The following is a 13,394-nucleotide window of genomic DNA, read 5'->3' as shown; positions in this document are numbered from 1 at the left end:
AACTTCATTATATTGAATATGTGAGCTATAAACAATATTATACACATTACTCTCCTGATACTTCCTCAAGTATTTGCATCTAGAATGTATGGACTATGCTTTAATATAGGTGGCAAGATCTTTGTATCTTTTGTACTCTCCCAATTTTATATACTCCCCGAAAACATAGTGGTGGACACAGCAGACATTAAAAGGAAGATCATACAAAATCAAAGTGATGAACAACCACCAGTTTTCAAAACTCTTTGAATTCCTACTAATGCACTATTCTAGGCAGTGATTTAAAAAAAAAAATCTATTCTAAAAAGCAAATTTTATCATGAGCAATCAAATTAGGCTCAGAAAAATTTGGTTTATTTGCTGTGGCATAATTATGGCTTCAGAAAAAAAATAGCATAAGCTAAAGCATCAAAAAACTAAATTTCTATTGTGTTAAAATTTAAAGTGGAAGTATATAAACTGAATTATAGTATTTTGGACGAAAATATTTTATTGGTTTCATATGTAAGGGGTTAGGGAAACCAGGACATAGAGAATTTATCACAGCAGAATAGCTGACTCAAATACTCATCTCTATGTATTAGGAATTAAAAAGTAAAATAATAATCAGAAATACTAATTTGTTAGTCTACTGCCACTATCCATTAAGTATAGCTGAAAGGTCAAATGACATGTTAAGAGATAAATCACACTGTCAAAATTTTTCATTTTAATTAAAGCTTCCCAATAAAAATAAGCCCTTAGAAAAGTGAAAGTATTTTTTTTTTTGGATGATTTATATATATGAGAGCTATTAAAGGTTGTTTATCAAATATATTATGAATAATATGCAAATTTTATTAGTACAGAAAACTAAAATTCAACATAAAATATCAAAAATTTGGGAATGCAGTATGTGAGGAGGGTTGTATTTGTTATTAGTAAGAAAATATCGGTATTATTCCGCTACATAATTTGTTATTTTTCAAAAAACTCATTAGAGGCATCATTTCACACATTTTGCTAATTGTTTTGAATAGGTTGCATTGTTTTCATCTATTAGACAAAGATCATACAGCTTTAGGAGTATCAAAATTTGAAACAAAATAAAACAATATAAAAAAAGTGTTCTTTGGAAAAAAAAAACAACAAAAAAAACCAAAAAAACTAATTCACTCAATGATTGCTTTCTGCATTTATTTTCTATGGCCCTTACAATGGAACATCCATAGTCTACATTATTTTCTATCATTATTCCTGTTTATTGTTGTGAAAAAAGGTACAAGCAATTCATTATTTCTTTTCCTTTACTTCTAAAAATCTGTAGTTTCTCCTTAACTTTAAAGACTTTCTCCCCATATTTAAGTTTATCTCATCTGTTAATAAAATTGTACTATATACACAGCACTTGCTAAACCAATTATATAATTCTCCCCAGACTTAACTCCATCAAAGTAGTTACCTAACAAAGAAAAAAGGCCTAATAATCTTTACCCCTCCAAAAAACAAAAAACAAAAAACAAAAAAAAAGGAAAAGGGAAAAGGCTTACTGATTTCTCTACAGTGCTTTCCTGAAATTAATTCAAAAAGGCAAAAAAGAGAGAAGAATAAGATCATAAAAAAGGAACTATAAAACTAAGATTTTTTCTCTAAAATTAACTACAGGGACAGTTTCTAGTATTCTAGTATTTTTACCCAATTGCTAGATTAATTAGCTGTGTACATCACTTATATTCAAAAATTAATTTAAAAAATGTTTATTTCACACAACTATTCATGTTTACAATCAGTTCTCTATTTACAGCAAACATACATATAATGTAAGAAACAATACTGTAATGCTTTTGAAAGTTAACACGAGTATCATCAGTCTGAAGTTAAGCTCAACTTTGTAAAGTTTACCAAATTATTTAAATTGGTAAAGAATACACCGAATATAGCAAATACTCAAAGGTCTGAATATTACAAAAACTCTTAAATTTATAGAAGGCGCAAAATACCCCACATGAAAAAGTGAGTTCACAATATGTAATTAATTTTTTCTAGGACAACAAGCTATCTTTCAAAGATAATATAGTAAATTTTAATCTTTGAACATCTGAAATATAGTTTTATAAATACATTACACATTTCTTAGAGTTACTCCCAAGTTGAGAATTATATACAGTATCTGGTTTGTAATTATTCTAAATATGAAACTTTGGTCAAATAAGAAGCCAACATGTATCTCTTAACAGATAAAAAAAAAAAAAAATTCAGATCTAATTTTTTTTGGTTGTCAAAATACCAATACTAATAATTTAAGCATGGAGCCACAAATTTTCCCTTCAAAAAACTTATTTCAATCACAGTGTATTGTCTATTTTAAAAATACAGATACTATATTTGTGGTAAAGCTTTCTAAATACTACAGGTCATCTTGAGGTGCTTTTTGTCATTTCAAAAAAAATACATATTTGCAAAACTGTGTAACTTTTATAATGTTCCAAATTCTAATTTTTCTAATGATTTGAATTTGCATTGTGCTTATTAGTACTTAATTTTCTAAAAAAAAAATCTTTCAATGACAGGCATTAATAAACTATTACATGTCTATCTTTAGTCTGATATTATACTTGTAGATTTTATTGAGAGGGGAGTATCCCACCAAAAAAAAAAAAAAAAAAAAAAAAGTTAAGGTTTTAAAGTCAAAGTAACTCTTTCATACATATTCATCATCTCATTTTTAACCATCATAAAATCTTTTCAAAAGAACCTGTTTTATTTAGCCATAACTTTTTTGTTCACAGTTTTCATTAAGCCTTATTCAGCAAATAGCCTAAGGAAATACCTCTATTTTGTTTTGTTTTGGTTTTTTTTTCAATCACAAGATTTATTTATCAACAACTCCATTATTCTTTTAGTGGCACAGTAAAAAAAAAAAAAAAAAAAAAAAAAAAAAAAAAAAAAAAAGCTAAAGAAAATTCCAGATATTACCTTATCCGTTAAATCACAAAATAATTTCTTTGGACAACATAATAGGTAAACCACTGTGGTAATTCCAGTTCTTCACTGAAGAAACATTTAAATTTTAATCATTTTATGAAGAAAATCAATATTTAAAGATTTGGATATTACCCTCTCAAATATACATACTTTAGGAAAAGGAAATGCTTGTAATATTTACTTTAAATTAAAAACCCAACAATTTTCAAACACTGATCTAAAAAGCATACAGGAAAAAAAGCTTTAGAAAAATATTTTGGCAAACTAAGTTAAATATGGAATGATCTTCTATGCTACAATTTACTGACTACAAACAATCCAACTATTGCCAAGTTTGGGATCCTTGAGAACTCAGTATTTTTTTCATCTCTGACTAAAGCCAACCTTAAATGATTAGAAACAAGTCTACACAATGTTGCAAAATACATAAAATCCTTTAACTCCAAATATATTTTTCTCATTTGCATATTATAATCAAATCTGGTCTATACCTCATAATTTCATCTGCACATTCTATCATAGATGACTCCTCTATAAAAAGATATTTTGGAAGGAGCTAAGAAGCAAAAGATAAATGTGGTACTTATTGTACCATATATATATCCAATGTTAACATTACCACCACATCAAGATTTTTCCCTCTCCAGAAACTGAAGTATATGCAAAATTATTTAATATTTTCTATTCTTTTATCTCTTTATATGTCTTAAAAACCAAACTAAGAAGGGTAATGAATGTTACACAAAATCTTATTCATTTAGTTAACTAATCCCCATTTATTTAGTCAACTAATGGTTTCAGTGCAAAGCATCTTTAAAAGTGTACCTGACTATTGTCATAATGGCAAGAGATATTCATTCCTTTTCAGTTAACCTTAGAAAATATTTTTAAAAGGGAAATTGTTTCACCAGGCTGTATGTTTTTGAATACACAAAATAAAATTTTGAACAAATCTGAGTCAATTTTCATGTAATGTTATTTGATGGTGAAAACCTTTGAGATCAAGAGGTATATGTTTAACAAAGTTGAGAAAATAGTCTTAAGTAAACATTTAATACACAATGCCAAAGTAGTTGCTTTTTTTAATTTTTGTACCAAAACAAATTATACATTTAACTTTAAGTTAACATTTTTCTTCTTACCTGTGCCACAGACCAATAAAGTACTCTGCATTAAAATTCAAATCTTGAGACAGTAGTACAGCATTGAAAAAAAAATATATAAAGCAGCTCAGATACAGTTAACCTAGATTTTACATTTCCATTTGTCAAGTTAGAATATAAAAAGCTTGAAAATCAACTTCAAAAAGCTTATTCTTCCTTCAAGAAAAAGTATGAACAATCTGAAAATGATCAACTAAATTGAATGAAATATTGTACAGAGTCACTTTCATTTAGTGGTTGCTAAACATACCACTCCCTCCTGGAAATTACTGAACCATCTACATGTGAAACTAAGTCATCTTCGTTGTCATCATAACTTTCATCACCAACGAACTTCATTCCCATTTTTATATCTTCATAATAATCCATTGGTCTTTCAAACCTGTTCAGATTGTCTACATTGTTCCACTGAGATTTTTCAGGTTCTTCTAGGTAGTCTTTAGATATCAGATTGTTAACTGGATGTTTATTTTCTTTTTTTACACTGTCAGGGTAAGAATCAAGCTCATCTTGATGAAGAACATCAATTTGCGATTCTTTTTGCATATCTGATGGTGGAATGTAGTTTTTTGCAAAGTAGTCACCACGGAACGTCCGTCTTCTCCTATAGAAGAATATTCCAACCAAGACACTTACAAGTATCAAGAAGAGAGCCCCACCCACTGCACCACCGATGATGGTGCCAATTGTGCCATCCTTAATTGTTGCCAAAGTTGATAATGGGAAAGGCAATTTTTTAGGTGGTGCATTTACATCTTCAAATTCAACTGTTGAGAAACGCCACTGAACTGTAGGTGGTAGGGTGGTAGTAGTAGGAGGATCTAATGGAAACAGCAAAGATAGACAAAGACACAGAAAGGCAAAGAATGTCAATGGCAAGCTAAATCAGTAGCAAGTTGAAAAGAAGGTACAGTTGGTGGATATATATATATATATATATAGTAAAAAAAATAGTTTTTCATTCTTAATTTGATAAGAATAAGAAGTTTCTATGTAATTAAGACTTAAGAAAATTAGAATAAAAATAATTTAACTTCTCAGCCAGTGGCAGAGAAGAATAAAATGAAAAAAAGAAACCAATTTTTTGGTGGGTTTTTTTTGTGTTAAGACTAAAAACCAGAAAAATTTAGATTTAAATTTCACATCAAAAGCATATCTTTAAAGAATGAAAAACTATACATTCTTGATAAGTGGGCAGAGTAAGCTAACCATTTTAATTATTCTCTCAAAAATATTTTTCTTAAGTGAATATAGACTGTCCAAATTTTGGAAACCAAAGAAGTATTAAATATAGATAGATCATCAGTAAGTTTGAAAATAAAGAATATCACATTCTCACTTGTTTTAATGAACAGACACCATGAGAAAAAGACATCTTAAGTATTTTAGGCAACTAAAACAATTCCAACACTATCTTTAAGAAAGAGATTCTTTCAAATGTGTGGAAGTAACATGAATAGGAATGGATAATATTTTAGAGAGAACATTCTAGTAATGCTAAAACATTAGATGCAAATGATCCTGAATATTGCTACTACATTACCATGTAAATTAACATTAAGAAATACTAAATATGAGTAGTGAAAAATAAATATTGGTTAATTATCAATTAAAGTGGTATTTTAGGACACTTTCAACAAATTATGTTTTTTTAGAAGAAGCTACATGTTACAAAGGTTTAAATTCCCTATAAGAGTGGATGACCCAAATGATATAATTTTGTAGTTTAGATTAGAATTTGTAATGAGTTGGCATTGAAAAACTTTTAAAAAATGTTAGAACACACTACATCTACATTGGGAAATTATTCTAATGTTATAAGCTGTAGAAAAATACTTACTGAGGCCAGTTTCATCATGGAATGCCGTATGTACAGAATATGGTGAGAATTTAGCAGGTACAGCATAAATACTGTTGAACATATAATACTAACTAGCTTCCTATAAGTTTAAACATATACAGGACTGTAATTCCATCAAGCATTGATTATCAAAAAGGTGAGTATTAGTTTGTATAGTGTTAATAAAACAAGAGTTTTTAAATCTATAGGAAGATATAGTACATAGAAAAATGTGAAGTATTATTGACATCTAATCTCCATTAAGTTCAGTTTGAAGAGAAAAATTATAGGAGTCACAATAAAAAGTATAAATTATTCACAAAACCTAGTTTAATAGAATCAGCACTTTATAAAATGAGGCAAAGGAGAAAATTATTTTTCCTAAAGTGTTCTATTTTTTTTGGGGGGAAGGGAATTTATGTAGGAAGAAGTAAAAAGTATCTTTGGGAAAAATGTGTATTTCATTTTTTTACAAATGATTTAGAATTATTAAGACAAAAAAAAAAAACATGAATCAAGTATAGCCAGATTTTCTGAAATTAAGTATCTGTTTCATCTTTTAATTTATTCAACTTATATATAGATCTTTATAGTCTTTTTTGAAGATCTTATTTTTCACTATTTTTCACTCATATTTCACTTTAATATTTATCAAATCTGTATTTCTTCATCTTCTTAATCTTTTAAAAAGAAATTTGATTTAAAATTAGATATAAGAAAAATTTTAGAAACTGGTTATAAATTTTAAATCAGATTTCTTTTTCTTAGCGGTGTAAAAATATTTTGTGTGTGTAATCAACTAGAGTCTCAAAAAACACATTCATTTGAATTGAATCTCTTTCTAAAAGTTAGTAACTATCATTTAGCAATAGTTAGATTTTTTTTTTTGCAAAAGAAGAGCTTCTTTTTCTCTTTATTCTATTCTCCTTGACTTGTGTTTGCATTATTGCGTGTTTGTTCCAAGCGTATGGATATAATTGTTACTGACTTTTGACAAATTAAAAAGCAATCCTACTTTTACAGTATTATGCTCTGGACCTAAACAATCCTTTTCTATTTATAATTCATTTTCCCCAAACAATACAGGATATATAGCTTAAGGTTTACTGATTTTCTTTCTTTTTTTTATTATGAGAAAACTGTAAGTCAAAATAGATTCAAAATAAATTTGAGCATAATACTGTAAAAGTAGGATTGCTTTTTAATTTGTCAAAAGTCAGTAACAATTATATCCATACGCTTGGAACAAACACGCAATAATGCAAACACAAGTCAAGGAGAATAGAATAAAGAGAAAAAGAAGCTCTTCTTTTGCAAAAAAAAAAAAAAAAATCTAACTATTGCTAAATGATAGTTACTAACTTTTAGAAAGAGATTCAATTCAAATGAATAGATCAGAAATTCAATTTCACTGTATTTCTGCAAAATAGATGTTACAATAAAAGGTAAAAATAAACTGAATGATATAATGATCAATGGAATGAAGAACATAGTTATCTATATCTCTACAAGACTACATGAAGGAAGAACAAAAATCACCGGAATGATTCATCTGTTCATAATGCAATCAAGGAGTTGGATAGACATGGTTAAAGTAAAATTACAGATGGAAAAGATAAATTAATGACTAAATTCCCAGAATCACAAACACCTAAGTAGAAGCTGACAATAAAATTTTCTCACTATAGGCATACAATACAATAAACTAGTTTTATTTATGGAGGGAAAGGTGAGGTTAAATGTGGAATCAAAGTTCCGCATAACAAATGATCTGTAAGAAAGTGATTTAGAAATTTTAAAAGGGCAAGGAAATTGCACAAGATCAAATTCAATTTCATATGACATTTTAGTTGCTATTAAGTGTAAACAACTACGTCAAGAGGTTACATTTTCACTTCACTCAGGATATCCACAAGAAGAAAAAAGATTTTGGAAAGACAGCACAAGGCAAAACAGAAATAGTTTATTGAGAAACTAAGGAGAATCTAAAACTCTATAAGAGTTAGATGAAAATGTAGAAGACACATAAAAACACTTCCCACAAAATTCTAGGAATAAAGTCTTTAATAGAAATACCCCAAACGATACTTATCCAACAAATCTGAAAATATCTATTGTTGAAGAGCTAATTAACTTTATACCAGACTCCCATTTTTCACTGTATTTGGGGGAGGAGGGAAGCAAGAGGGGAAGAGAGAAATGAGCTTATAATTTTTATCCACTGTTCTATGCAGTGTTTGAAAGTCACAAACAACATTAAGTCTACTTTCCTTTCTGTAAAACTTTCTTCCAGTACATGCACAATCCTCAATTCCTCTGAATGATCTTCATTCACATGGCAGTTTCTAAGCCTTTCACCATTCTGGCCAAGCTGCTCTAGACAAAACCCAATGTGTCAAGATTCCATCCCACATAATTATTCCAGAATAGCAGGACAATTTCATCCCTTGTTCTGAACAGTAAACTTTTAACGATGAAAACCTCAGATTAAAAGGAAATACAGTGATGTAGTGGATAGAAGCCTGGCTTTGGAACCAGGAAGAGCTGGATTCAAGTCCTGACTCTGACAGATACCAGGAGTGTCAATCAATTACAACCCAATGGTTCCAAGAAACTCTCTTAAAACCATAAAATACTATAGAGTTGATGATTTGCATTGGTGAAAGAAATGTTGATAATGAAGGTTCCTTAAAATCAACAAAGTTATAAATTTACCAAAGTTCTCCAACTCCCCACAACTCTCCAAAAAAGAAAAATGCCTTACTTAACAAAAACCCTCATCTCACAAGGGAGCTTTTGCAACAGCCTGCTGGTTGGCCTCCCTGATTCAAGTTTCTTCCCTTTCTGGTCTATTCTCCATTCCAGGAGCGAAATGGTCTTCTATAAAGTGTAAATCTGACCACATCATCCCTACTCCAATAGTTCTTTCTTGCCTCCAAGATCAAATATACAATGGACGGAATGGTAAAATCATAAGAGAACTTGTAAAACTTTCAATCCAGCTCTCTGTTGGGACAACTGTACAACTGCTCAAAAACATGAAAAAAAAAAAGGACTTTAGACTACTGGAAGATTTCTGAAACTGGCAAATCCCTGAAATTGCTTCAGATGACTAAATAATTCATGCAAGATATACAATGTCCTCTGTTTTTTCAATTGGCCTTCTAGGGAAATGTTCACTGCACAAGGGATAAAGGCAGGCAAGCAATTAAGTCTCTGGTTCTGAAGAACAATAATCTTAGGGGAAAAAAATCACTATCAAAAAATTAGATTTTTCATTTTATATACTGGAAAAAAAATTTAGGTCATGTCCTGTTACAAATGAAAATTTCTATAAAATGGAGCATTACAAGTGGTATTTAATACAATACAATCTATTAATATAAAGCATTTTATATACTTACTTCCTTGGTTTTTGTTTGTTTGTTTTTTGCAATGAGATGGGGATTACATTCTTTTTCATCCGAATTATGACAAATAACATTTTTTTTTCCTTAATGTCTGGATTTAGACCTGTGATTTCATTAGTCTATAGCTTCTCAGATATATAAACTCCCTACTACAGATGCAGATAAGCACAAATCTCCTTTGTAACTTATGCTCTTAGTGTATTACTGTATTTTTCTAACTCCAAGGCTAGCTAGCTCTCTAACCTACTTAATACATTGTGGGGGGAAAAAAAAGTGAAGTCAAAGAGAAGTGTTGCTATAGATTTCTACTTGAAGTAGAACACTATTACTTCTTAATAACAAATATTCAATTTCACATCAATTTTAAATGAAGACTTTAAGACCATAAAATACCAAAATTATCAAATTTAATCTTTAGTTATTCTTACTGGGATATCTTCATGTGAAATGAATTCTGATGTAAGTATATGGGAATATTATTAAAATCATTCTGTAGTGATTCAGAGTGGTACAGACATAATACCGAATTCTTGCAGGCCAACATTTGAATATAAGCTTTAGAATGTCCAAATACGATAGAAAAGTTTCAAGGTATAGCTCCAAAATGATACGAAATTGTAAGTGTACATAAAACTGATAATGGATCATGATATGATGCTTTTGATAATTTTACTGACAGATATAAATACAATTTCAAAAAAAGATAAAACACAATATAGGCAATGTCAAAGTGACTAAAATAATTTCAAAAATTGAGAAATATTAAATTATAAAAATGATAATTTTAAAATATAGTCTGGAAACAAAATAAAAATAATACCAAATATGAAAATCTACCTTATCAGTACAATTGTATTACATAAAATTATAACTTATTCTTTATTTATATCAATGCATATGGTGAAAATATCTAGCCAATGACTGATACTACTTTACAGATAGCACTACATAATAACTTTTTAGAAGTTATTTATAATTATATGAAGAGTCTCAAAGCTGTGCACGTTAGCATAAATTTTAAAAGCTATAACCAAAAATATATTACAAATTCTCTCATAACAAGACATAGCCAGAATATTTAACTGGAATTTTTATGGCAAAAACTAATTTGGAAACGGAACAGAAAAAAATTATAATTTTACCTAAAACTATTCCTAATTTGAACCATTTGGAAGAGTTTTGATCTATATAATAGTCACTGTTATTTCCATTCAAAATAAACAAGATAGCAAAAAGTAGGTCATTTGTTTACTAAATGAGGCAAATGCAGAACTTTTCTTCCTAATCAGTATGTTATCAGTCTTGATCAATATGACTGAAAATTCCAAACAAGTAAAGGGGCAAGAAAACTGTTTAGTTAGTAGAGGAACAAACTACTTATTTTAAATAAGAATATTTTAATAAATACATGTGTTTTATCAAAATTCTTTAATCAAAGAAACTCAATAATAATGCCAAAAAGGAGATTTATTTAACCCTAATAAATACCATTAGGACATTTGATAAAATAAATTAAAGGAGTTAAATGTAGGGAAATGGTAACTCACCTAATATGTAGATGATTTTTTGGGCACTTCGTTGGCCAAGCGAATTTGTAACCTTACAGATATAAACCCCGGAGTAATTGTAAGTCAGTGGATTGATAAAATACAGAGTATTCTCTGAAGTCTCTAAACCGTCAGGCCACTGTCCATCCAATCTGAAAGATGTTCAAAGATATGAAAGACATTCCTAGGGCGCACTAATACCCATTTATTTAAGATTCAAAACATTGTTATTTGAAAAGCAGCAAAAGGTATATTGTATAGAAAGATGGCTTGAGTTCGAGTCTCTACCCTGATGCAGACATGCTTGTGGTATAACCCCTAGACAAGTTACTTTTCTTCCTCTGGTAACTCAAAAAAAGATCTAAGACTATTGTACTTGTAAAAGAAGTGTGTGGTTTGTTCATTTTTTAATTTTTCCAGAAGTCCCCTATACCAGCGAAATCACATTTCAGATCCAAAACATTTTAAGTAATATTAACAAAGGAAATTTTGTTACTTAAAGATCTCCCTAATTTGTCTTAATTTCAGTTTCTTCTGTTAATCATTTGTTTGCCACACACACACACACACACACACTTTTTGCATTTTCTTTCCCCAATTAGAATGTAAGCCCCTTAAGGGTATGTGACAGACACTTAATAAATGTTTATTAATTTCAACTGTGAAGGAAAATCATCCTAAACAAACATCAGTTTTATAATTTAGTAGTAGTAATAATTTATCTAACAAAGATCATTAACATTTTTTCTCTTGAAATATAAGTCTATTAAGAAGTTAAGTTAAAATATCAGAAACCCAGAGGGAGGAAAAAAAGTGTTCTGAGGAACTTTAAATAATGTTTCAACTTTTCTTTTTCACTTTGCACTTAGTAGGTGAATTTTTTAGGTCAATATATTTTCAAAATATTAATAAAATTAGAATGTATCTTGGATATAGGTGCATTCAAAGAAATTAACTCAACTAAGAACTTTCTATAATGTGGAAAGCGCTAAGCTAAGACTAGAAAATAAAAAAGCCAAAACAGAAAAGCTCCGGCTTTTGAGTAGTTTACATGGTCCTTAGAGAACTGAAATAAGTACTTACGTAGAAAAATACAAGGTAATCTGAAGGTAAAGAGAAGAAAAACATTTTGTGGATTAATCAGGGAAGACTTCACTGAGAAAGCAACTTGGTTAGAAGCTAAAAGGGGAGATGAGAAGCCTGAGAAGTGGAGAACAAAGAGAAGGTAGGAATGCATGAAAGCTAGAGGACAAAGAAGACAGGAGACAGCCCAGGGAGAAGAATGAAGTAAAGCTAGAGAAGAAGCTCATAAGCAGATTGTGATGGGTCTGAAATGTGCTCTCAAGCAGTCTTTTCTTTATTGATATCAGGAGTCACCCAAGGTTTTTTAGCAAGGAAAGAACACAACTAATGTGTACCTAAGAACAATTTTCTGAATGAGACTCTGTCATGGACCAACCCCTCACAGCATCAGCAGAATACAAGGGAAATGATATTAGGACTCAGAAGCCTCAGTCCAAATCCTGGTTCTATGGTTCTATGGTCTCAATTCATCGTTAGTAAAACAAGGAGAAGAAGATGGCATTTTCTAGATAGCACCATTAGCCAAAGCCCTTTAAGGTACTTCTCAGCTCTAAATCTAAGATCTTATTACATGCTGCAAAAATTTTTCCTTAAGCTATCTCCTCCACTCTTTTCTCTCTCACATATCAGACTAATAGCTTAATGGGGGAAAAAAAAATAAAGTCTACTCATCAGGAGCAATTTTTTTCCTCTAATAACCATCATTCAACACCATCCATTCATTCTATTTTCTTTTGCCCTAGTCTCAGATAAAGGACATTTCTTGCCACCCACCATGGTCTCCTCTAGCAGTTTGCTCCAGGATCACCTTTTTGTAATCAGACCATATGTTCTCTATCCACCCCAAGAATCAATGATCCAATTCTAATATTCTCACCTATAATGACTGATGAAGTTTTAGAGATTACCAATTACAAAAAAATGGAAAGTGAAAAGGATATAAGGTACTACCATCTATACTTTCCAAAATATATTTTAAAGAAATTTTTCTCCTTTAAAGTTTAAAATATTCTTGTTACCTGCTCCATTTAGACTGTGAAGGTGGTGGATTTGCATCTGCATTACATTTGAGATTAACATTCATTCTTCCAACAAACCAATTTCCGTCATACCCTGTGACTGAAACTTCAGGGGCATCTATAAAATATAAATAAAAATGACCAATGAAGAGCATAATATGTAGTCTGAAATAAGTTACACAATGAAAATATACATAACACATATATCAGTTTTGAAAGATTTTATTTTGTCTTATTTCAGACTTAAGTATAACTAATATTCTAATTTTATGAATAACACTGAAATAAGTCAATCTAAAAAAATTAAATCATCAGATTGTTACCAAGAACAAAACAAAAAGAAGATAAAGATTTCAAAATACAACAGA

At 29.7% G+C, this 13,394-nt stretch overlaps 1 protein-coding gene across 9 annotated transcripts in view; it reads right to left on the bottom strand.

Moving 5' to 3' along the window:
• Positions 1-13,394, bottom strand: part of NECTIN3 (nectin cell adhesion molecule 3) — a 182,990-nt gene that overhangs the window by 127,350 nt on the left and 42,246 nt on the right. For 8 of the 9 annotated variants that reach the window (XM_074301139.1, XM_074301146.1, XM_074301143.1 and 5 more), the window contains exons 4-5: positions 13,027-13,144; positions 10,925-11,076 (exon numbers count right to left, since the gene is read on the bottom strand). In XM_074301139.1, coding sequence (XP_074157240.1) covers positions 10,925-11,076; positions 13,027-13,144 — 270 coding nt within the window. Of the gene's footprint in view, positions 1-1,715; positions 4,949-10,924; positions 11,077-13,026; positions 13,145-13,394 lie in introns of those variants that run through there. The other variant, XM_074301138.1, reaches the window with a different exon arrangement.

This window comes from Sminthopsis crassicaudata, chromosome 3 (genome assembly GCF_048593235.1).
Source record: "Sminthopsis crassicaudata isolate SCR6 chromosome 3, ASM4859323v1, whole genome shotgun sequence".
Classification (NCBI taxonomy): Eukaryota; Metazoa; Chordata; class Mammalia; order Dasyuromorphia; family Dasyuridae; genus Sminthopsis; species Sminthopsis crassicaudata.
Note: the sequence above shows the minus strand (reverse complement) of the source record. Positions and strands in the feature narration are given on the sequence as shown.